This window comes from Ictidomys tridecemlineatus, chromosome 12 (genome assembly GCF_052094955.1).
Source record: "Ictidomys tridecemlineatus isolate mIctTri1 chromosome 12, mIctTri1.hap1, whole genome shotgun sequence".
NCBI classification, from domain to species: Eukaryota; Metazoa; Chordata; class Mammalia; order Rodentia; family Sciuridae; genus Ictidomys; species Ictidomys tridecemlineatus.
The window spans coordinates 40,767,860-40,793,492 of NC_135488.1; the positions used below are offsets into that span (position 1 = coordinate 40,767,860).

At 47.3% G+C, this 25,633-nt stretch overlaps 1 protein-coding gene and 1 long non-coding RNA gene across 11 annotated transcripts in view; one reads left to right on the forward strand and one right to left on the reverse strand.

Annotated features, from left to right (window-relative positions):
* Nucleotides 1–533: 533 nt before the first annotated feature.
* Nucleotides 534–15,779, reverse strand: LOC144369290 (uncharacterized). Of its 2 annotated transcripts, none has more exons than XR_013428762.1 (5): nt 15,645–15,779; nt 3,235–3,330; nt 2,864–3,017; nt 2,371–2,477; nt 534–1,684 (listed from the first exon to the last, which is right to left on the reverse strand). It is a non-coding gene; the product is annotated as an uncharacterized LOC144369290 (long non-coding RNA). The 2 variants fall into 2 exon arrangements; XR_013428763.1 differs by having other exon boundaries at nt 2,864–3,058.
* The window catches only part of LOC144369289 (uncharacterized), a 34,340-nt gene continuing 11,751 nt past the window's right edge, over nt 3,045–25,633 (forward strand). The window contains exons 1-5 of one of the 9 annotated variants that reach the window (XM_078028713.1): nt 15,821–16,434; nt 16,648–16,779; nt 18,937–19,021; nt 19,307–19,520; nt 24,848–25,035. In XM_078028713.1, the coding sequence (XP_077884839.1) occupies nt 19,479–19,520; nt 24,848–25,035 (230 nt within the window). In that variant the 5' untranslated portion in view covers nt 15,821–16,434; nt 16,648–16,779; nt 18,937–19,021; nt 19,307–19,478. The other 8 variants (XM_078028705.1, XM_078028708.1, XM_078028709.1 and 5 more) reach the window with 8 other exon arrangements.

The following is a 25,633-nucleotide window of genomic DNA, read 5'->3' on the forward strand; positions in this document are numbered from 1 at the left end:
TTGACACCTCATATCCAAACCATAACAGTAATTGTTTTAGGAAACATTTAGGTGCCGTCAAACTGAGGCTGTTGGCTTTGCGTCATATTTCTGAGGAAAGCTGGGCATGTTTAGTGACTTGGTGCCATCACTATCAGGATAGCCATACTGATACACCTGTAGCCTCAGTGCAGTATTGAATACACAATGTGTCTGGCCACTTTTCCTAATCTTCAGGCTACATGTGCACATTTGAGAATGGGTTTTAGCCATTTTCTCATCCTTTGGCTTATTCCCTTCATATGTTCTCTGAGATATTTTATATGTGAGGCTTTAAGAATAAAAGAATACTCTATAAAAAAAACCTTGTTGTTTGTGTAGTATAATATTTAATAGGTTCATTCAGAAATCAGAAATCTATTTAAAGTTATTTGCATCTGAGCTAAATGAAACATATTTGTAAGCATCCTGGACAAGACAAAGGTTTTCTCTCTTTATAAACATCTGTTTTTCTCTTTGAGCTAAATTCACAAATTGGCAGCTCATTTTATCAGTTGTGTATTTTGATGGCATTTTATTTAATTACCCACTTTTAACTCTTAGATATTTTTGCAACAACACTGTATTCTTTTCTTTCGAAACAGAAGATCTAGGCTCACAAGCCCACATACCAATGGTTGGCTTGAACATGTTCTTCAGTTTGGCATATCCCTCAGTATCTCCTTTTGTTATCTGTTCAGTCAGCTTCGCTACTCCTTCTGCCTTCATGGCTTTCATAGTTGCCACATACTGTTTATGAATCAGGAACCCCAGTTCTACAGCATTGCATTCTCTGAATATCACAAGTCCCACTTTTCACTTAGCTGTGCCTGACATAGCCAGTAATATTTACAAGCAAATGCTAGTTTTTTAAAAGTCAGTGTGTCGCTGGAGGTTTAGCTCAGTTGGTAGAGTGCTTGCCTTGCATGCCCGAGGCCATGGGTTCAGTCCCCAGTACCACACACACATAAAAAAGTCAACGTAAACTTTTCCAAAAGAGCATTAGGTAGGTATATAGCATACATAAAAATTAAGTAAAGAACACTGTTTTTAAAATATATTTTTATTTATAGGGAATTCCAGCAGATATATAATGGTGAAATGAGAAGTCTTCCACCCATTTTTATTCTTTGTTTCCTGATTATTTTTATGAATAAGAATAAGATACTTCCTTGTTCCAATGCAGATAGTTCCCACTTCTGTGAATGGATGTTGAGTGTCACCTGCTACTTGGATGTCTGCATGTTGTGGTTGATGCTAATATCGTACTTGGTAGTTGGCAGAAAGTTAATACTGAAGTTAAGCTCTTGTGTTCTAGCAGCTGTGCTGCAGATCCTTGGTGTGCCACCTTCTGCAATCCGTGCTGCTCTGTTCATGTTCCTTATTGACTTCCTGGTTATCAGCGCCATGGTCTCCTGGTCTTTGAGTGTGGAAGATAGTCATGTAGCAGGTTCCAGGGAGGACAGATCATTGATAATGTACTCTAATCCATGTGCCCCACCAATGAACTGTTGTTTCTTCTTTGGTTTTAAGGAAGACAGGGTGTCTTCAAACACTGCTGTGCACCTGGGAAACCAGGCATCTGCTTTACTTCGACGAAGTGGTAGTGATTCATTTCAAGAAGACACGAGAAGAAAGAACTGAACTTCTGGTATGATGCAGGCTCCTTGCATTGCAAATGGGTTAGAAGAGAGAAGAGTTGCTTTATGAGATTTTATAACATTTTTCCTGAAAAGTTCTACCCAGAGGTGAGTCTCCAACATGCTTAGAAACCATTTAAGATATCTTTTTTACTGAACTGAATCAGAGCCCACCCATATTGCCCCCGCACTTCTGGCCTACACACTGCCACCTGACACACAGACTTCCTCAGACATGGGGGTGGACATGCTGGTGCTCTCTCTCATCTCAGGTCAAGCCCTTAACACTGACCTCTCTCTTCTTTATTCCCATCTATCCTTCCTGACTATCCAGAAGCTCCAATTCAAAAGGGCATGAGTAGTCCATGGTATTGGATGAGTGTTCCTGGCCTAGGGGTAAACACGAAGGAACACACCTGCTCCCAGGCTTACCAGGACAGTCTTGGCATTGTTTTGGCTTTGTTTTTCTAACCGGATGCAAATCAAGCAAGTGTCTCCCACCTGCTTGTTTAAAAGCAGCCTTGACAACTTGGAAGTTGATTCTGAGAACTGTGGGGGATGGACATCAGCAAAGCCCAGAAACTGAACGCCACCCCAACTTGCCAGTTTGCTCTACGGGCATTCTGGAACATATGTCCATATGAGGCTTCTAATCACCTTGTGTGGATGTGGAATGGCACCAGGAGTCAGCACGAATAAGGTGGGTGCTTACCTCCTTTCCCTTGACCTGGGTCCTCTTCATGGTGGGATGTTTTCTTACAAGGAATTGATACTTCATTTGAGGATGCATGGAGAAATAGATGATTGCATGGTCAACTTCTGCAGAGAGAGGTGGAGAGGATTGGTAGGTGGCACTCAAGGATTCTACCACAAGACACCCCCAACCCCTGAGAGTCTCTGCCAGGGCAGGCCTGCACCACAGACTTGAGAACCCTCTGATCCAGCTACAGTTCCACCAAAGACTTCCTCAGTGATTCTTCCCTGAAGGAAGATTATGCACAGGATCTAAACCACAGACTCCCCCAGATGTGGGGTGGACATGCTGGTGCTCTCCCTCATCTCAGGTCAAGCCCTTCACATTGACCTCTCTCTTTTTTCTGTCTGTCCTTCCTGACCATCCAGAAGCTCCAATTCTAAATGGCCTTTGATATGTGTTAGTTTCCTGCCCTGGGCCAACCAGGAGACACCCCTGCTGCCAGGCTTACCAGGACATTCTTGTACTTTTTTCTGCTCTGCTGCTCTGAGCTGAAATGAACCAAACAGCTGTCTCCCATCCGCTTATTGTAGAAGGTCCTTGAGGATCTGCAAATAATGACTCCAGTGGCACTGGACTTCTTGATCCATTTGGTGGCCATGAACCTAGGTTTTATTGCAGAGGACTCCAAAGTTGATTTGAAGAACTGTGGGGTATGGCAACATCAGCAAAGCCCAGAAACTGTAACCCACCCCAGCCTGTTCTATGGGGCTCCTAGAACATATATCCAGGAGCTGAGGGGTTTTACCTCCTCGTGTGGATGTGCAGTGGCACCAGGAGGAAAGAGTGAATAAGGAGGGTGTTTATCTTCCTTCCCTTTACCTTGTCTCACTTGCTGGTGGATTGTTTCTCTGAAGTCATATTTGACTCGAGTATTCATGGAATAAAAGACATTTCCTTTGCCAGGGATCTTCAGCTCTGAAGAGAGAGGGCCAGTGGGTGGTAAGTGACTCTCAAGGGGTACACCACAGGACACTTGCAACACCTGAGAGTCTCTGCCAGGGTCAGGCCTGAGCCATAGACCTGAGAGCCCTCTGATCCAGCTACAGTTCTACCAAAGACTTTCTCAATGATTCTTTCCTGAGGAAAGACTGTGCATAGGAACTAAACCAAACTACCACCTTTCAATGAAAAAGCACCTTGGACTCCAGAATGTCTCAGTTCAGGTTGGACCTGCTAAAGAGACACTGCTGGAGTTTGCATCAGGATTTGCCCCAGTGGCTCATGAGCTGAAGCTCTTCTCCCAGTGAAGCAATGTTCACACATGGGTTTTCGGGGAAGCATTTGATGGTGAGTGCTTTGACCTTCTTAGGGGATTAATCCATTTATAAATGAATACAGTCCTGGGAGGTGGTATAAATTGGAAGTCTTTTGTGCATGGATGAAGGATGACTTAAGGAACTATATATTTTTTTAGATGAGTTCCACTTCCTCTTCCTCCTCATCATTATCCTTCTGATTTGTAATCTTATTCTGGTTATTTTATATCTTCATGTGCTTTTTATATTCCTCCTCCTCCTCCTCTTTCTCCTCCCCTTCACATCTTGCTTCCCCTTATCCTTCTTCTTTTTCTCTCTATGACCTATTGACCTGCTCTGAGTAGCTTGCCTCTCCCACACACTTCTGCTTATGTATGGCCTCTGTTAAGGACCCCAAAATGGAGTGAGTTCAGAATGGAAAGTAGTGAACCCAGAAGCCAAAAGAAATGTTTCTTCTTTTAAGTATTTTTTTCAAATATTTGTCACAGTCATGAAAGAAAGGATGCCTAACCAGGCACCCCACTGTGACCATGCTTCCTTTTTTGGTGGTAACCACCTCCAACTGGACCAGGATTTCTAAAGCAGAGGCCACATCTCCAGAGTTTCCCTAATGCAAACAAGCATTCCAACAACCAGGAGAGGTCTGGCATCACTGCAACCCTCCTGCCATAATTCATATGTCATAACACAAAGTGGGTTTCATGCATCCAGCTTGTCCTTTCTTTGGACATCTGTTACCCACAATCCTCACTGGCCCAGAGCTTGCTCTCAATCAATGATGGATTGGATGTGTCTACTTTTGATTCCACTTTCTTAGCCTAATCTTTTTTTTTTTTTTTGGTACAGAGGTTGAACCCAGAGGCCCTTAACAACTGGTCCATATTCCCAGCTTTTTTCATTTTAGACAGGGTCTTGCTAAGTTGCTGAGGCTGGCTTGAAACTTGTGATCATCCTGCCTCACCCTCCCAAGAGGCTGGGATTACAGGCATGAGACACCATGCCTGCAACTTAGCCAATCTTGGCCTTGCATGTAAGACACTCCAACCTCAGACTTGGTTATTTATGAGAATGTTAGAGAACTGGTCATAGGAGCCATAGCGTTGGTATGTTTCACTTTGGACAGACTTGGATCATGGCTGCTATGAGTTCCTGGCTCACAGGAAAGAAAACAGCAATGAAATTAATTACACATCAGCTTTTTGGCCTAAGTGTTTAGGATGCCCTTAGCTGACACAGGAAGGGATAATAACCTGGCTGTTCTGATCTCATTTGGAGATGGGCACACAGGCACAAAGGACTTGGAATTTTCAAAACACAGCCCAAACAGGCTGACTCCTGGCCTTGATGTGTTATTGTGTCCTGTTCCCAGTTGCTACAATACTGACATTTCTCCCCATAGGCAGGGCTTCTCAGGTCCTACCCCTGGTTTTTAACATGTGCTGTTTCAGTCCACATCAGTGCTGATTCCACTTGTAGCCCATTTTTTCCCATGTTACTGTTAAATCATCCCTATCAGTGACCCATGGTGTATACTGCTGCTTGAAGGAGCTTCTCTTCTTTGCCCCTCATGGATGTTAGCTTTTCAATGGCTGATCAGGTGCAGGGGAGGATACATGTTGGGGAGGCACAACAGGCCCTGGGGCAGCACAGAGAATCTACTACAGATATTAGGCCCCCTTCAGTGCGGTTTCCTTGGTGCACAAGGCCCACTACACATTCTGCCTGTTTTTCTAGGCTAAGGCACTCTTCTATTGGGTTGTGAGTTGTCCTGAGCCTGCTCGTTGATCATTTCTCCCCACCATCTGATTGTCCCACTTACTCTAATGCTTGGAGATGATTTGCAGCAGCTCAAATTTATTCAGACCCTCCTCCTTAAGCAAGTGTTGGTCCAAAGCCCTCTACCTTGGCAGGTCACCTGGATCAGGGTGGGAGACAGGTCATCAGGGTATGTGCCCCGGAGGCGATACCCACTGGATAGTGGCCTGGGACATTCAGGAGACACCTTAGCTATGAATACAAGGGCACCTTCTTGTTATCCTGCTACTAGAATCTGGCCTCCATGTAATTATATGGGGTCTTCTGATGGGCTACTAGCCCAATCTTCATACAAAAGACTGCCTGTACCTGCCATTGTCCTATGTGGAGCCATATTTCACTCGAGTAGAAGTTCCATTCTACTTTCCACTTCCACTGAGATCAGAGGAATGGGCCAGTGGCACCCTCTATGCCAGATTTGCTCTGGGATGCAGGATGAATCTGTGCTTATCACAGGTAGAAACTCTAAAGGCTTTGGTCCCGACAGCCAAGACACCAAACAAGTGAGTCAGCAGGGGGAGGATTGAACATGGCTCCTCTGAAGCTGGACACCTGGAATATTGGGAATATACCGCACATCCATACAAATTCTACAAAGAGACCCTCTGATTCCCCGTTCAAGGGATATGCAGACTCTGACACTCCTGAGGACAGGGCTCGTCCATGGTGTTTGCTATGTTTTCTGCCTTTTCCAGTATGGGCACCCAGGTGACACCCCTGCTGTCAGCCACACTAGGATGCTCTTGCGCTCCATGCTCTGCTCCTCTAACTGGATATGTGGTAGTGAGGAAGTGCTAGTGGATACCCCTGAGATACTGGACTCAATGTTGCTTTTGATGGCCATGGGAAAGGTCCTGGATGACACAGAAGAGGTGTTGCTCAAAGATGCAGTGATGCTGGACATCATTGCTGAGAACTCTGAATTTGACTCCAAGAAACATGGGGATGGCAACATCAGTAGAATCTCAGAAACTGCGGGATACATAGGTTCACAATTCTGTTTGGGGAGTTCTGGAAATTATACTCATGCACTGAGCCATCTTGGCTCCTTGGGTTAGACAAAGATTGAGGATGCAGTCAGAGACAGCATTGTCCTCACAGTCTGCCACCAAACAGGGAAGCTGAACTTTGCACAGGGTCTGCTTCTAAAGGTTCTTTATCCCCCAAAATGCTGCTTGTACTTTTGGTTACCTTGCCTCTCTCTGCATGCTGCTCCTTCTGGAAGGTACAAAGGCACACCTACCCCACTGACATTGGGAGGACTGTCACTTTACTGTCATTGATGCTGTCCTGATTCACCTGCCCTGCTCAGAGTTCATGGACATATCATTTCCTTTGGAACCTCGTCACCTCCCAGGAGTGAGCACCCCTGGCTGTAATGGTGACCTGGGGTTGGGGCAGGAACACAGGCTCTGGAGCAGGGAACAGCAGGTCTAGGCAGCAGAGACCAGAAGGAAGTTCAACCGCCCTGCTCAGCCATGCCAAGACACCTCATCCATCATCACAAAGCTCTCTGCCCCCAGGTCTGGAGGGAATGGTAACACATGAGGCTTTTCCTCCCTTAGCGCTTTCTCTGTGGCCACAGCATAAGACTGGCAAGTCTCTACTGATAGAACTGGCACTAGGGTGGACTCCAGATCTAGAGTTGGGGACAGACTTGGATCCAGCAGTGGAGCAAGAGCTGAAGCTACCTGGAGCTCTGGAGCTGACACTAAATCTAACACTGGAACTGCCTCTTGCTTCCAAAGAGATGCTGGAGCTGATTTGAGCTCTGGATCTGACGTTAGTGCTGCCACTTGACTGGGCAGCAGTGCAGCTCCTGGAGAAGGCTCTCTCTCTGCAGGTGATTTTAGAGTTTGCACTGGACCTGAGGCTGCAGCTATAGGAGAAAAGATTCCAGCATGACTGCCTTGCCTTCAGCTTTGCAAAAACAGATAATACCTCTATCTGTCAGGAAGACCTTAGCCCCAGAGCCCACTCAGGACCTTTTCGCAGATTGGGGCCATTGCCTGAGTGGTCAAAGCCTTATAATTGTTCCCAGTCCAACACCAGACTTAAGAGATTCCATCCAGTGGGGCTAAAATATAACTGTTTCTTCATTTACCCTTCTGTACCCACCCTAGGCCTCCTTGCCCTCAGGCTCTGCCTCATGTCCTCAAGCTGGGCCTGCAGGTAGTGGGCACAGTGCTCCAGGTTCAAGCCACCCATGTTGAGCTGCATGAAAGGCAACAGCAGCTGAAGGCACAGAAGGCCTGGAGGCTGATGGAAATTCTCTATCCCAGTGCTCAGAATGAAAGGCATGGCACTGTGGGCAGGCAGGTGTGTAGTCAGCAGAAGCCTGGCCTTTCCTTCCCACAGCCTTCTATAGCACCCCTATGGACCTTGACTTCTGTAACTCCCGTGTCTCTCCACAGGCCAGTCCACACCAGCCAAGACACAGTGGCTATACAGGCAGTGACAGGACAGGTCTCTCTCCTTCCAAAAAAAAAAAAAAAAAAAACCCAAACTCTGGATCCATGGTGTGACCAGCTCTCCCCTACCGTGGGAGAGGCCTGACACTCTTCTGTTTGTTTGCATTCTGGCAATCTCCAGGAGGGTCTGTCCTCCTGTCCATCATTGTCAGGGCTCGATTGAACCTCATACCCGGGTTTTTGCTGCCATGCTACCTCACTCTCTGTGATCTGTGTATCTTGCTCCCAAGTGACGCTATTCTTCTAGAGGGCACTCTCTGAAGAATAGTGTCATGGGGAGCAAGACACTAGCTCTCATTTCCAAAAAGTGAGGCCTGGGATGAGAGCTACTACTCTCCAAATTTCTGTGGCCCTAGGGGAGAGGACGGGGGTGGTGCATTCAGAATGGGATGGGCGTTGGGGGGTTGATATGCACATGAGCTGGTTCTGAGGCCACAGTCTCCTTAGTTCCCCAAATGACCAAAATTCCACCTACATCTCCTACCTTCTTCTACAATTGAGGCTCCAGACCTTATACTGCAAGCAGGACTCAAAATTGTGGGAACCAGAGCTGGAGTTGCCGCTCAGAGGTAGAGTGCTCGCCTAGCATGTGTGAGGCACTGGGTTCGACCCTCAGCACCACATAAAAATAAAATGAGGGTATTGTGTCCACTTACAACTCAAAAATAATAATAAAAATGTTAAAAAAATTGTGAGAACCAATGTTTTCTCAGTCTTCCCAAGCCACAAAACCTTATATATCCCCACTGGAGATAGGAGCCCTCCATCTTGACCCCAAGTCCACTCCATTTTTAGTTGATCCAGTGGTCCACCATCTTCGCTGGAGTAGGACAAGATGCAGCCATGTCTCCTAGAGGAGAGGTTGAGGTGATCATTAGAATATGACACCCGAGGTTTCTGTCTGACTGATAAAATTATATGCCAATTTTATTTTGCTTGGCCTCCCCAAGCAAGAGAGTTGGGACAGCTTTCTGAAGAAAGATGGTACGGATTCCCCCCATTTTTCACTAAATTATGTGATGTGCTGAGAAACATCTTTACACAATAGGTGCTTCTTATATATGCTCCTCAAAGAATGAGCCCAACCAGCTGCTTACCATATATCTCACCGGGCATGGGAGCTGCCAGCCCCCCGGCCCTTCTCTGGCTATAACTAGGATGGGAATTTCTCTCTATGCAATCTGGAACATCCTTTATGAATGCAAAATTGCTTTGCCCAAGTTAAGTGAGGCCCCTGGCAGATACCTTTTTCTTGCAGATGGGAATGAGACACTAGAGAAACCCACAGCCCTCACTGAGTCCACGTGGAAATGAGCTGGGAACAGAATATCAAGGAGTGAGGCCCAGTGTGAGTAGGCTGCTCCACATACTTCTGTGGCCCAGCTGGAGCAGGGTGGTTTAGTCTGGCTGAGGAGGTGAATCCACTTTCTGATGCAAGGCTGTGGCAGACACTTCCAGGACTCATCCCATTGGTCCTGACAATACCCTATGAGGATAGTCTAAACTCCTCAGTTTTCACACAGCAAATTGGGACTTAAAAAGTTACAGGCCATTCTCAAGTTCAGCTAGGTGGTGGCATCTTTGGGTTAGACGGTTGGGAGCTTAGCTTGGGAGCTCCGCAGGCGCAGCACCTGCTGAGTCGTGATGAACCTTGAGTAGTTGCACACAAAGGTGGTACCTAAGTCTGGGTTCCTGCGTACAAGACAGGCATGGACCGCTTCATGAGCGCTTCCTCCCTATTTGACTCAATGGTCTCTACAGATGCCATCCGTGTTCTGAGTGGGCTAATTTTCACACTGGTGTGGGACCAAGAATGGTGGGTTTAAAGATGGAAATAGCAGCAAACAGAAACATGACTCCAATTAAGTGAAGTAAAACCATTGCGGAACAGTTGTCCTCAGTGTGTGTACACACACACACACACACACACACACACACACACACACACACGCACGGTGGGGGAGGAGAGAGAGTTGGAATTCTGGGCCATGAATGAGTGGTCAGACATGAAGGCCCGCCTCAGCTAACCTTCCCTTTGCTGCTCAGTGTTAGTCTTGGGCTTCTCTGGAAAAATCGCCAGAGGCTCTGGCAACTAGGGCAAAGGCCCAACCAGTGTTCCTACACTTGGGCGATGGGGAACCCCCGAGATTTCCTGAGGCCTGAGCCTCAGCATGCTGTGGAACAGAACATCCCTCTTACTCCAGCCTCCCCAAGCAAGACAGCTGGGACAGCTTTCTGAGGAAAGTGGGTACCTTTTTTATTTTTAACCAGGGTTTCATGTTCTGTTTGAACCATCAACCAATGAAAGCACTTCCTGTAGTCCCTGTACCTGAGCCTTTTATTCACACGAGACCACTCCAGAGTCCCATGGACTGCTGACTGTCCCCCACACCACATCAAGTACACAACTGAACAGATTTTCACTAACAACCCCCATTATCCCTTGCCCAGCTTGGCTTCAGCTAGAGCTCCTGCTTTGAGGATTCAAAAACTGGATTCATAACCAGTCCCCCCTCCTCACCAGCTTTGTGATGCTAGACCTACCTTTGTGCCTCTCATGGGTGCTCCAGTGTCCCCAACTCTTCCCTGGGAATTACTGTCACACCACTTCCTAGGATGGAATTGGGCATATGTGCCCATAAATGCCTGTATTGTCTGTGAAACCCATAGACAGGATTCACAATTACAAGAAGGAGAGAAAGAATAAAACCTAACTCATTAAAGGACCTGGGCAATGCCACTTTCCCTCCTGTTTGCAGTTCCCATTCTGATCTATAGCAAGTTTGAAGCAATTGGGATTCAGAGACTGTCACCCTCTAGCATAGAACTTCCCAAGACTTCTTGTGAGATTTCACATTGGCCCAAGCGCCTCTTCTCAGTCTAGGAGATAGGTAACCCACAGAGACTCTAAGATACCATAGCTTCCTGGTTCCCAAAGGCAGTACACCCCTCACTTGGAGGTGGATCATACTCTTCCCTCTTGTGTCTAAGGAATAGAATTGGGCAAAAGTGATGGGATGTCACCTCCAAGATTGAGTTATGGGAAGCCTGACTTCTGTCTGGCTCCCTCTCCAGCATTTTCCCCCACTCTGTCTCCCTTCCAATCTTGATCCAAGGAATGAAATGATATGCTGTCTTTGTATACAACTTTGTGATAAAGACCAGTCCTCCCATCAGAAAAGTGTTGAGTCTCAGCCAAACTGTTTTTTTACCAGGATCACAGGCAAGAGCTCAGGGGCAGATTCTCCCAGCTAAGCCTCAGTGGGGTCTGCAGTCAAAGCCTCCAGGGACATGGAGACAGAGGCATCCAGCTGAGCCACCTTGGACCCAGTTGCACAGAAACTTGACCTTATAAATGCCCATGGCTTTCAGTTGTGAGTTAGGGGGTGGTGATCCACAACTCTGGACATTGAGTGCAGTCTTTGGGCTGTGCGGTGTGCCCTAACCTATCCCTATCTGCCCAGGCCCTCCAGCCATATTGGTCTTTTATCCATCCTCCTCTTGTGGCCACACTGAATCAGGACTTCCAATTTCTATGTGGCCATGCCTTCCTCAACACACTGTTCCCAAAATGAGCAGAACTGGCTTCCTTTTGTCATTCTAGTTCCTGCAGCAATGCCACATCACTGAGATGGTTCTCAGTCTCCACCTAGTGACTCCAGCTTTCCTTCACACTGAGCCCTATTTTGGCTCTGGCTCTTGTTCTTTTCTTTCACTTGCATCTGCTTTGTGATTTTATGCACCTCCAGCTGCAGATGTGCAGCTACCAGAGGGTAGGGCTCATGGTGGTGACTTTCAGAGCCTGCGCAGGCCCAACATGACCCCTTTAGGTAGGGTGAGCGCTGGAACACAGTGATGAGTGAAGAAATGAATTCAGAAACCCCCTGCCTCTTAGTTGCTCCTCCTATGCACAGGAATGCTAATGATGGGAGGTGCCATGGCACGGGACACTTTGGACATACCATGACCAGGGCCCTCTGAGCATGGACAATACTGCAGCCCCTAGTGGCCAGCATCAGCACTATGCCCCAGGGAGGAAACCCCAAATCAAAACCTTGACCTGAGTGTGGGTATTCCCAAGGCAATGAGGTCTCAGGGTCCCTAGCACAAAGCAGTAAATCTTCTAAATTCCAGGGGAAATGAAGGGAAATCAGAGTCTCCCTTGTTTCTTTTTTCCCTCTGCAGGACCCAGAGTGTTGTCCTCACTTCAGCCAGGGCTATGACCCTGGCCCCATACCCAAATGCGGATCATTAGATTTCTAAAGGACAGTCCTTTCACTGGACCCAGTGTTATGGGCCAGGCTATATGGGCAATGACCAAACAGATGCCATTTTACAGTGAGACTCCATATCATGTAACAAATGCTTCTTCCATGGGAAAGCCCTGCCTCTGTACCTATTAATATTACCTAGCACAACATACTTGGCAAACAAAATAGCAATTCTTTTTTTTTCATTTTTTTTATTGGTTGTTCACAACATTACAAAGCTCTTGACATATCATATTTCATACATTAGATTGAAGTGGGTTATGAACTCCCAATTTTACCCCAAATGCAGATTGCAGAATCACGTAAATAGCAATTCTTATACAATGTAAAATTGGCTTTTTTTTTTGTTTGTATTTTTCTTGGGCAATGTACCTTCTCAGAGATCGATTGTCTAGACGTTAGTAACCATTTTCTAACTTGTCTGAACTAGGGTCATTTTGACCCACTTCCCTTCTGCTTGCTTGCTGCTATGCCAACCTGGAAAGTCCCATGGGAAATACCAACGTGCCCATTGCATTGTCTTGCTCACTGCCTAATTCAGTTTCTGTACCTGTTTGCTTGCAGCTACATCACCGCAGATGGTTTTTTGCCTTTAAATATCCTAAAATGTTCAAGCTCGGGGCTGTTCCTTGCAGAGACAGTTATGGGAGTGCGGGGAGAGTCACTGGCTGTCTGGCTAAATAAAGACTCTTCAATTGGGACAAAACTGGGACGTGGTGTGTTTTCTGAGTGACCTGCCCCACAATACCAGGAAGAGTATTGTAACAATACCCTTTGCATAATCCAGGTCCCTCTTTCCCCAAACCCCAAGCTTCTTGCTCTTGAGAAAACCAGGAAAGGAAGAGAATTTTCCAAGGATCATGATAGGCGAGTGATTCATGGATGGTGAACTGTCACCACCAGAAACTACTGGGAGCATATATGGACTTTGCATCCCTGGCTTGTGCACCTGGATTTTTTTTTCCACATTGATTTTTTAAAGGAAGTGAGGCTTTCTCATGTGGCACCCCAACACTAAGGCGTCTTCCATGGGAACAAGTGGTGGGCAATGGACCTCATACCATGTCTTTCAAGAGCATGCAGAGAGCATCCCCAGCCCATCCTGACCCTAGGGAACCTGGGGGACATCCCACAAACACCATAGCATTTCTCCACTTCACATGCAAAGATCCCAGGTGAGAGCCCTACATTCCACTCTGGACTCTGCCCCTGTCATGTGCCTTGAACAGTCCCACCTCTTTCCTGCCACAGTTCCTTGATTGTCCTTCTATGGTTAGTTCATGGAACCCAGGGGGCTTGTGGTCCATCCTACCTGGCTGGGATCAACTGTTGAGATCTATAGAGAAAGTGGTGACACTGTGGAATATGTCTGGGAACCTTTGTATGATGGAAAGTCCCACCCTCCAGGTTTTCATCTTCAAGGTAATGTGTAGAAAGGGAGCCAGAAAGGTTCTGCCAGATAGAGACAGGTGTGAGAACTGACTGAGCCTCAAAAAGGTGCCCAGGTCTCTGGGTGCAGAGTTAGTTTCATGTGGAATTTCTGGGGACCCTGAAGAAAACCTATTTACCTTTATGCAAAGAGACTGGACTCCTTCAGTCTAGTCATGCTGCTCTGCTTCTCAGATCCCTGGGACATCCCAGGTGTGTGGAGGTGGGGAGTCCACATAACATCCCAAGCTGCACCTGGGCACCTTTATCTGGATTTGAAGCATGTTTACATGCCTCAGGGATCATCAGAACAGTGTAACCCCCTCTGAAAGTGGGCTTAAAGACACTCAGGTCTGAATTAGCCCTGCCCTCTGGACTCCCTAGTCCCTGTTCTTTAGGAGACAATACCAATTCTTAGCCCACAGACTGGGCCCACTCAGATCCCAAGAGAATCCAGGTAGTGTTTCAACCTCTAGCCTTCATGACCCACAAGACAGTGTGTGGATGGACCAAATCAGATTCCTCTGCACCATGGGGATGGCCCCAGCCCACTTCTTAGCATGCTCATGTCTGTATATCGGCCTGTAGACACCTGGAGGAGGAAGGAACCCACAGGCTGATCCCATGATCAGAGCTGCTCCCTGACATGAACAAACAGGTCATAGCACATAGTCACCACTACCTGTCACTGAGAATTCAATTGAGACACCTGCAGAATTGAAATTGATCTGGCATTCCCAGGAGTAGGGGTAAACTGCATCCAATTTCAATGATGGTTTCCACAAAAACATAATTATTTTTAGAATTTCACTTATCTCACATTCCCAGTAATCAGGTTCATAAAAACATAAAGTAGAATTTTCTTTTCTTGGGCCTGGGGAGGGCACTAGAATTCAGTATTGACAGCAAGATGAGAGTCCTGGGGATGGATGGTGGTGATGGCTGTGCAGCAACATGAATGTACTTAATGCCATTGAACTGTGCACGTAAAAAAGGCTAAAATTACAAAATGGATGTTTTGTGTATTTTACACAATTACAAAATTAGAGAAATTGTTGATTTACTCTCTTGGGATTGTTTGTGTTGTGATGGCAAAAACCGTGTAATTTATAGAAGAGATTTTATTTCTCAAAGTTCTGGGGGTTGGAAATCCAATATCAGGTACCACGTTCTGAGAACATTCTTGCTGTGACCTCCTGTGTCAGAAGGTAAAACAGGGAGGGACAAGGGCTGCTTTGAGAAGCCTCCTCTGTAAGGACCTTAATGCCATTCTCATGGAAGGAGTCTCCATGGCCTAATGACCTCTTAATGTCCCCACCTGTTAACACAACATATTCAGGAGACACACATTGAAAGTATGAAACCACTAAGCAGAGACAAACACAATGATAGAGATGGTCCTGCTGTGCCTTCCCAGGGCCCTGTCCTCCTGTGCAGCAGTCCTGTCACCCTGTGTAACCTAGCTCTTTCAGACCAGAAAGCCCAGCATCCGCGCGAGTCACACGGCCCCACGGCCACGAGGGGGCAGCCGCAGGCCTCACACCCCTCAGGGAGTGTGTATCCAGATGAGGATCTTGTGGCAACCTAGGTCCCCAGCTGAGGGGACAGGCCAGCAGGCGGAGCGCGCGGAGGGCACCGCCCCCAGCAGGCCAACCCTAAGGGGGAAGCGGAGTCGTCGCCAGGGAGACGGGGGCGGGGCCTGTGCAGGGCGGGAACTTTGAGCCGCTGTCGCGGGGAGCTCCGAGGGGGAGGAGCCCGGAAGTAGCGCCCGCGGGGCTGGAGGTCCCGGATGGAGGGTCTGGCTCGCGGGGTCCGTGACAGGAGAAGGTGCGCTGCCGGGAGCCGCCCCGGTCTAGGCGCCCACACGAGGGGGGACCCGGAGGACTCTGCCGCCGCCCTGGAGCCTCGGTCCCCGGCTGCCTGTCCCCTGGAGCCGCCGGGGCGGTCCCCTCAGCGCCCACCGCGGACCCCGCGGTCCTGGTTCTCACCTGAGGGCCCTCCTCGGCGGAGCTGCTGGTCACAGCGTGTGGAGTGTGACCTGCAGGGTCCTGTGCAGGACGCGGTGGCCTCAGCCGTGTGGCCTGCGCCGCGGACCTCAGAGGAGAAGAGGTGGCCTGACCCGCAGGCCCCTGGAGAGGAGAGGGCGGCCCAGGTGACCTGGGGGCAGGCGGCGGTTTAGAAGGGAGACCCGCCCAGGGGTGTCAGGTGTCTCTGACTCTGTGTCCTTTTGTTTTCCTGTGGCACCTGTGGGTTTTGTTTTAAGTCCTCGCTTTAAAAACCCTTTCGTGTTTACTTCCTGCTCCTGGTGAACACTGGGAAGAGATCCTAAGGTCTTTTAAGGATTCTACAAAGCAGTGCAGTTCCTGGAAGTGCCATGGAAAGAGCAGCGACTTAGGGTAGGAATCAAGGGAGTGAGTCCTGCGGGCTCCAGTTTCTGCACTGTGTGTGAGAGAGTTGCCTGAGGACAGTTTTTGCAATATGTGCCATGGGATGATTCCCAGTGATGGCGGTTGATTGCTAAAATGTGTTGTTTGCATGCTTGGTTTCAGACACTAGCCTAAGCACTGATTCCTTTAGGAAACTCCATGGAAACCACGAGATGGATAGTCCTATTAGTCCTATTTCCTGATGCATGTTGTTGGAGGAGATATGCTTCCTTTCTCCTGTGACCAGGGGTTTGTATTCAGCTTGGCAGAGAATGGATTGGACACCATAAGGAATGTGAAGTAGCACGTGTTCTGACTGCTCAATGGACAGTTAAATCAGAACCTAGGACATGTGAGTCTATAAAAGAGTACAGTGTAAGAGGTTAGGGTTGCATTTTGCGTAATACAAGTTATTGAGTTGAAGTTGCATTTGTTAATTTTAAAATATGGAAGGAAGGATGGAGGTTGGTCCACTTGAGGATTTATTCAATGGAATATCAGACTTTGTTTCTTTTTACTGGCACTGTGGAAATACGAATGATAACAAGTTGGTGACATCTTTCAGGTGGAAACATTGCCAGAGGAGGAGGTCATCAAGTTGGCAAAGAAGCCATTTTGTGAAGCACCTGTTGACTCAAGGCTTTTGATGATGAATTCACGTATGGAGACTTTAATTCTTCCTAGATATTTGCATTTGGTGAGTCACAGAAAGTATCTGAGTAGATAATTATTTGTAAGCATGTCCACAATAATCTCATGTAGTATGCATAAGAGAGTAACAGATCTCGGATGGGGAAAAATTGCCATTTCCTTTGTTGCATTGAAGAAAAGTAATCATGACACAATATTTTCTTTAAAAAAAAATTTTTTTTTTTTGCCTTGAGGTATGCCACTGTGTTGACCAAGCATGATTATTGGTAGGTAGGATAGCAAGAACTTGAATTCAGGGATTTGACTGTCATGTGTCCATCTGTTTTTCATTGATTTCTTTGAATAGATCCAGATCAGCAGCTGTCACAGTTTAGCTTTTGACTTTCCCAGCTGTGGGCATCCTGATGGCCCTCAACTCCCTGTCAACACAGACAAGTCTCTAAGGAACATGAGGATAAATATCCCTATGCATGTCCCCTTGCTTAAGCAATATGTAGGTAAAGTACGACAGGTGGAATTTCTGGGTAAAAGAATGTCTGTTTACGTCTTTGACTAAGCAGTGCCAGGTGGCTCTTCTGAAGAGCTCAACCTGTCCATACATGGCCAGCATTCTCTTCTCTAGGTTTCTGACTTGTGCATGTTGAGTAGCTAGCATACTGTTTTTGTTGGTATATTTCTTAGTTTCTATTCTGATGCTTTTCATTGGGGGATTCTCTCCCATGAAAATGAGCTTCCTCTGGATCCCCCTGCCCATTCCTCCGCTTGACCTTGTTTTCTTCTTATCGCACATGTAAGTTCTCTGGGGATGTTGGATTGTTTGTCCATTATGAGACCAACACAGGCCCTCTAGAACTTTCAAACAATTAGTAAAATTCCTAAAGAGAAAGTGAACCCATTGTGCTAGCATTTTGGGAAGAAAAGTGTTGGATGATATATTCAAAGCATGAAATTCTATTTTATTCTTTCCAAAATATCTCTGGGCAATGAAATGGAAGTCAGGGTATCTGAGGAAATGATCATCTGTTTCCAGTTTTCTGGGATTTGGTTTAAGTGGTCAAGTTGTGATATGTATTAATTCATGGATCCAATAGGGTGATAATTCTTTTAGGTTACCTTAGGTGCCTTCAAACTGAGGTTGTTGGCTGTCCTCAGGTTTCTGAGGAGAGCTAGGCATAATTAGTGACATGGAGCCATGACAGTTGTTGGTACACCTGCAACCCTAGTGCAGTCTTGAAGAGGCATTGTGTCTGTCCCATTTCCAAACCTTCAGGCTCAATGTGCACATTTGAGAATGGTTCCAGCCATTTTCTCATCCCTTGGATCATTCCCCTCATATGTCCTGTGAGACATTTTCTATGTGAGGCTTGAAGAAGAAGAGACTATTCTGTAAAGAAAACATTGTGGTCTGTGCAGTATAATATTGAATAAAGTCATTGAGAACTCAGAAATTCTGTTTAAAGATATTTGCATCTTAGCCAAATAAAATCTATTTCTAGGCATCCTGGTGAAGACAAGGATTTATCTTTATATCTACCATCATCTGTTTTTTTCGCTTGCATGAAGTTCATCAATTTACAGGCCGTTTTATCAGATGTGCATCTAGATCCCATTTAAATGACACACTTTTAAATGGTAGATCTTTTTACATGAGTGCTTTATCAAACACAGGTTTGGGCTCACGAGCCCATATATCAGTAGTTAGCTGGAACATGTTCTTCAGTTTGGCCTATCCCTCAGTATCCCCCGATGTCGTCTGTTCAATCAGCTTCATTCCTCCTGCTCCATCACTGGCTTTCATAGAAACCACATGCTGTCTATAAATCAGGGATTCCAGTCCTACAACATTGCATTCTTTGAGTATTTAAAGTAATCCAATTTTCACTTCACCATGCCTGACATCAGCAGTAACATTTATCAGCAAATGTTAGCTTTTCCAAGATGCAATTCTATGTGCTCCTCTCCCAAAGAGTCTTACTAGGCATATCGAATACATAATTATTAAGTAAAGGCTGTAATTTTTAAAATGTCATCCATTGTGCAGTTGACACATGTCTGAGATACTTTTTATTTTGGAGGAGGTATTATTTAATAGGGAATTTCAACAGCTACGTAATAGTGAAATGAGAAGTCTTGCATCCATTTTATTCTTTGTGTATGACGATTTTTATGAGTAAGGATAAGATACTTCCTTGTTCCAATGCAGATGATGCCCACTTCTGTGAATGTATGCGGAGAGTCACCTGCTACTTGGATGCTGGATATTGTGCTTGACACTAACATCGTACTTGGTAGGTGTCAGAAAGTCAATACTGAAGTTAAGCTCTTATGTTCTAGTAGCTGTGCTGAAGATCCTTGGTGTGCCACCTTCTACAATCCATGCTACTCTGTTCATGTTCCTTACTGACTTCCTGGTGATGAGCATCATGGTCTCCTGGTCTTTGAGAATGGCCAAACATTGCACTGTGAATGGGGAAGATGGGCATGTGGAAGGCGCCAGGGAGGAGGGATCATTGATCATGTACTCTAATCCATGTGACTGTTTAATGACCTGTTTTTTCTTCTTGGGTTTTAAGGGAGACAGTGCCCTCAAACACTTCTGTGCAGCTGGGAATGCAGGCTTCTGCTTCACCTTGAAGGACGCATTAATGATTTATTTCCAGAAGACACGAGAAGAGAGAAGTGAGCCTCTGGTATCATGTAGGTTCCTTGCATTGCCCATGGGTTAGAAGAGAGAAGAGTTGCTTCATGAGATTTGATCCCCTTTTTCCTGAAAAGTTCCACACAGGGGTGAGTCCCCAGCATGTTTAGAAATCATTTCAGACACCTTTCTGGACGGAATTGAATCAGAGCCCCTGAATGATGTGGAAGAGCTAAAGATGGGTTTGCTATGAATTTTCTATTTCATTCATCAGGGCCTGAGTCAAGCCAGTCATTGTGCTGTCAGCGCATGAGCTGCTGGTCAAATGTGAGGAAGTGGTCTTGCTTTATGAAAACACCACCCTGATTCAGTGAGCCAGAGGCAGCCTGCAGTTCCTGTTTTCCTGTAAAGGCAGATTGCTGTGGATGGCCTCTGGCCTCGTCATGCAGCCCTGCTCAGAGTAGGGGATTGAGGGTCCAGGCAGATCCCTAGTTCCTTTTAACCTTTATTGCCATTGGGCCACCCCAGGATTCTTGGACTCTACCTGGTCTTCTGGCCTGGGTCAGGGGATGTGAGGTTTGGAATCCCCCTCTGTGGCAGGATCCCAGGCCCCCCAGCCACTTGAGGACAGGCACAGCCTTCCCTAATTGTGTTAGAGGGGGAGACTTCTCCCACCCATCCTGATCCATGCTCATCCCACATTTTGTAGCTTGACACCTGAGGACCTTTATTCATTGACTTAGTGGTTAGTGATGATGGTTACTGAGACTAAGTGACTCTTTCAAGTCACATCACTTGCATGGTAGGGCTAGAGCATGGATCTTCCTAATTGATTTCATGGGACTCTCTCATGGAAACTGTGACTGCCTCCTAAACACACACTCTACATTTGGAGTGTCAAAATTGTTGGCACTGCCTCCTTGGCAAGTGTATCTTGTCTTCTACATGGGAATTTCACAATTTTTTTTTTTTTGGTTTGTGGAGGTCATGCAGAAGTGATTTCATTTGAAATAGCCCAAAACAAGAAATACCAGTTGTCTTTTTCGCACATGGATGTGTGTAGTGAACATCCCTTTCTGTGTGCTTGCATGCGTTGCTCCTTTGAATTTGTTGAAGAATGGTTGGCTGGGGAGCAAGGTAACGAGAGATGGATATCAATGCTTGTCCAGTATTCTGAAGTGAAGAATGTATTGAGGATGTGAAGGCTTTTCTAGCCAGTTCCTATGGCTCAGTCAGGGATCAGTCAGAGGATTCTGTCTGGTAGACTCTTTGGAGTAGATGTCAAAAGGGACCAGTCTTACTCTGTCCAGGACTGAATGCTGAGCTTGAGTGGGAGCTTCTTATCAGTTCAAGCACTTCCATGAGTCTGTCCTCTGTTCTCTTTGTTTGTTTGTTTTATTTTTTCAGTTTTCAGTGGACCCATCTTTATTTTATTTCATGTGGTGCTGAGGATCGAACCCACTGACTTGCGCATGCCAGTCGAACATGTTACCACTCGAGCCACATCCCCAGCCCACTCTGTTCTCTTTTTTCTGAGCAGTTTCTAACAGGAAAGGAGAACAAACATTGAAAGTACGGTGATTGATTATGTATACCACTGTTATTTGAATCAACTTTGTATAATTCAAAATTAACTTTTTGCTAGTAAAATTTCATATGTTGAGGAAATAATGAAAATATTGGGGTTGGGGGATGAGGATGGGCAAATCAAATATTTTTGAGCACCAAGACCTGTTTTTTGTTTTGTTTTGTTTTTTTAACTTAAATCATAAACTGCCTGAGGACCACAGCAAGTAGATATTTCCAGAGACAGTGGAAAGGTAGTAGCACATGAGGAAGGGAAGAGCTCTCAGATTGGGAAGAGGGGGCCGCTTCAGGACTCACCGGGCAAGGCACGAGGCTGCTGGCCATGGTACATGCCTGGGCCCACTGAGTGGGGACGATCCATGCTCTGTGTCCCTCTACCCTCCTCTGTAGCTTGTGTTGGCAGCAGATCAGGGAAATGGGGTCAGAAGTGCTCCTAGTAATATAGGCACCAGCCCCCAGAGTGTGTTCCTAGCCCTTCCCCACCTGGCCTGACTTGGTGCTTGTGTTGATGCAGGGCTGAGACCCTACAGTCATCAGAGTGTGTCTGCGGTCCAGATCCACCCTGCATGGCCAACATGCTCAGACCTTCATCTGGGTCCTAGGCCTGCTACAACCAAACTCTGTCAACTGGGTGGCCAACAACAGAGGAAGGGCCTTCTCTCAAGCTCCAGGGGCTCAACACACAAGGTGTTGGGCGGTCCCACTGCCAAAACACCTCACAGGTTCCTAGGGGACTGTCCCCCAACTCTCCCAGCCCTTGCCCACTCTCCTATTGCTGCCCACGATCTGTGGTTCCCATATGGGCATCCCGTCCTGACTCCAACCTCACATAGCCGGTATCCCCCAGTCTCCCTGGTATCTGGTCCAGACTCTCCTCTTCCTACAAGAATATCAGATATTGGATTTGGTCCCAGTTGATGCTGTGTTCCATCATGTGAGCTCCTAGCTTCATCACTGTGCAAAGACTCTTTTCCCACACAAGTTTGCACGACTTTTGGCTGGCTAAGAATTTTCAGGCGACACTTTTCTAATGAGTACACTTTCCTTCCTTCCGATCTCCCACCAGTGAGCATTCCTCGCACCCTTGTCCTACTTCCTTTATGGCAGTTTCCCTCCTTATGGCTGAGAGGACCTAGTGACCCCTAGATTCACATATTCTCCTTATTCACCAACACACTGCAGAATTCTCCAAAGGGCCATATATGCTCCTGGAAGTTGGTGGTGGAAATAGTTCTCCACCCATTAATCACTCCCTCACTCACTAATGTCCTTGTGTCCTTGAGAAAGGCTCTCCCTTTCCTGGTTTTCTGAATAGAAATCCTCTTGCCTCTTGGGTGAATAGGGTTATGGGTTGTGCAGAGGGTGTTGGTCCACTGAGCATCTTAGAGACTGTCCTTTATGGAGCCTAATGATCCTCATTGGGGAATGAGGCCAGGGTCCTAACTGTGGTTAGTGTGAGGACACCCTGGGTTCAGAGAGGGAAAGAAGGACAAGGGAAACTCAGATGTCCCTTCATGGGCCCGGGAGTTAGAGGACTTACCCCTTTGCACCTGGGATTAGGAGACCTCATTTCCTCGAGGACACGCACACTCGGACGTTAATCTTGAGTTTGGGTTCCTTTCTGGGGTCCAGGGCTGTTGTTAGCCACCAGGAATGACAGTGCTCTCCATGCTGATTGGAGCCATTTTTGCCAGGAAAGAGAGCCCGTGGTCACGCCTTGTGCAAAGCATCCCACGCCAGGGGCTCCCATCCCTACATTCCTGTCCTGAAAGGAAGCCACTCAGAGGCAAGGTGGGTCCAACCACCTCCCATGTGTTCACTCATCACTGTGTTCCAGCATCACCCCAGTTAACAGTCCTGATGGGATTGGATGTGTCTCAGAATGTCACCCTCATGAGCTCTACCCTGCTACAGCTGCAGTTCTGCAGTGGGAGAAACTCAAAACCTCAAAACACATGCACATGAAAGAAAAGAGCAAGAGCCAGAGCCCAAACAGGCCAGGTGTGGCAAAGACAGCTGGAGTGCCTAGGTTGGGACTCAGAATTATGTCAGTGGGGTGGCATTGCTGCTGATACCAGCATGATAACAGAGAGCCAGCCCTTCTCCATTTGGAGAAGGCAGCAGAAATTGAGAGGCAGGATTGAGTTTGGCCCTAGGAGGAGGTTGGGTAAGAGGCCAGTGTGGTTTGGAGGGCCTGGGCAGATAGAGAGAGGCCAGGGCACACCCCAAAGCCTGGAGACTGCACTTGATGTCCAGGGTTGTGAAACACCACCTCCCCTCTTACTCACAACTGAGAGCAAGGGGCATTGATGAGTTCAGTTTGTGTGCGGCTGCATCCAAGGTGGCTCGGCTAGGCACCTCTGTTTCCTCTTCTCAGGAGGCTGGGAGTCCAGGCTTCACTGAGGCTCGGCTGGGAGGATCGGAGTCTGAGTTTATGCCTGTGTTCCTGGTAGGATCCATGTTGGCTGAGCCTCAGTGTTTTTGTAATGAGAGGATGGGTGACTGTCATGTCTTTATCACAGGACACACTTGCTAAATGGATTTGTTTGCTCTGAGGAGGAAAGAGAGAGGGGAGTGTTGCTGGAGACAGGGATGCAGACAGGGGTCATGGACTTGGCATAACTCAGTCTTGGAGGTGATATCCCATCACCTGTACCCACTTCAATTCTTATGAATTCAGAGGCTGAGCCCCCTTGAGGTGAGGGGTGAACCGGTTCTGGGCAGCAGGATGCTGTGGTACCTCTGAGTCTCTGTGAGACCCCAACACTAGACACACTTGGCCCTTTTGAAATCTTAGGAGAAGCCTTGGGAAGTTGTATGGCAGAGGGGAGCAGCCTCTGCATCTCAGTCCCCTCCAACTTGCCATGGTGTAGAGAGGGAACTGCAGCCACGATGGGACGGACATTGGCCACGTCCCTGTGTGGGACACAGGCCTGATTGAGTTGGCGTGCATTCTTTGTCTCTGCCTTTCTTGTGATTGTCCCATCTCTACATTTGTGCTTTAGCCACCTGTGAGTCTCATCTCTGGTTTCAGAGAGAATAGAGGGTGTTATGGGCCAATAGACACAATAAACCCTAGAGATTAGATGCTACCCTACTTTCCAGAAAAGACTGGGCACACCATGAGTTGCACAATGATGGGACCAGGGTCCAAAAGCTGCTGAGAGGGAAGGACTGGTTGTGAATGCATTTTTGAAGGCTCCAAGCTGGAACTCTAGTGGCACCAAGCAGGGCAGATTTTGGTGGAGATGTTTGGGTAGTTGTTGGTGAACACCTGCGCACCTGAGATGTTTAGGCATGGAGGAGAAATCAGAAGCCCATAGGGCTTTCCAAAGTGGTCTTATGTGAAAAGAGGCTCAGGTATGGGCACAGGAAATGACATCATTGCCTTGACAATGGATCAAACAGAACATGGAACCCTGGTATCCAGGCACCCACTTAACTGACCAAGCCATCCGAGCTCATTTGGTTGGAGAAACTGGAGGGAGAAGGATGTTCTCCTGTGGTTGCAAACAATGCCGAGCCTCAGGCTCCCAGGAATCTCAGGGGGGCCAACTAGCCCTTTTGTGGATGCACTGGGTGAGGCTTCATCTTAGACGCCAGAGCCTCTGGAGATTGTCGCAGAGGAGCTCAAGAGTAACAGTAAGTAGCACAGGGCAGGTGAGCCCAGCAGGCTCTCTAGTCTGATCCCTGATGAATGGCCCAGGACTCCTATTCTGACTCTGTGTGTGTGTGTGTGTGTGTGTGTGTGTGTGTGTGTGTGTGTGTGTGTGTGTTTGTACTGATGGGAACTGTCCCATTGTGCTTTGACTCTAGTGTATTGGCACAAGTCATTTTTCTGTTTGTCACCATTTCCATTTTGAACCCACCATTCTTGGTCCCAACCCAGGGTGAAAATGATGAGAACACGGAGGAGCCCTTCAGGGTACAGAGCCTTGAACCTTACAGGCAGGACCAGCTTAGGAATGAGCTCCTGCCTGTCATTTGTGGGAGGAACCTCCATTTCAGCAGCAACATGGGGTTAATCTCCTGGGATTTCATCCCCACCCAGCAGGTGCTGGATCTCTTGTTCCCAAGGTAAGCACCAGACCACCAAGCCCAAGTGTGTAGCCCCCTCTTGCCTGTCTTGCGGCTGCCATGTGCCTCTCAGGGACCCAAAGGTTTGTGATACCTAGTGAGATAGAGGACCACACTCATAGTGGAATGTCAGCCCCGATGGGACGAGTCCTGGAGGTGCCTGCCACAGCCTTGCAAGGGGAGTGAACTTCCCCTCTCAGGCAGAGAAACCATTCTGACTCCAGCTGATCCACAGAGGTCCGTGGAGCAGTCCCCACACACTGGGCACCACAGCTCAATGGTGTGCACTGAGCTCATTCCCAGGTGGACTCAGCGAGGCCAGGTGGTCTTTCTGGTGTGATGTTGGCTTTGTGAAGAACGTAGATCTGTGCCAGAGGCGTCTGAAAACTCGGGCCTTGGGAAAAGCACTTTTGGGTTAATAAAGACATGTTAGTTTCCATAGTGGGACAGAGCGTCCTAGCTGGGACATAGCTGGACAGGGGCTTTGGACATGGCAGCTCCCACACCCAGAGATATGTGGGAATCAGCAGTTTGGGCTCATTCACTGATGAACATGGAGAAAGCACCCACTGTGTGAAGACACGTTTCTAGTCACGTT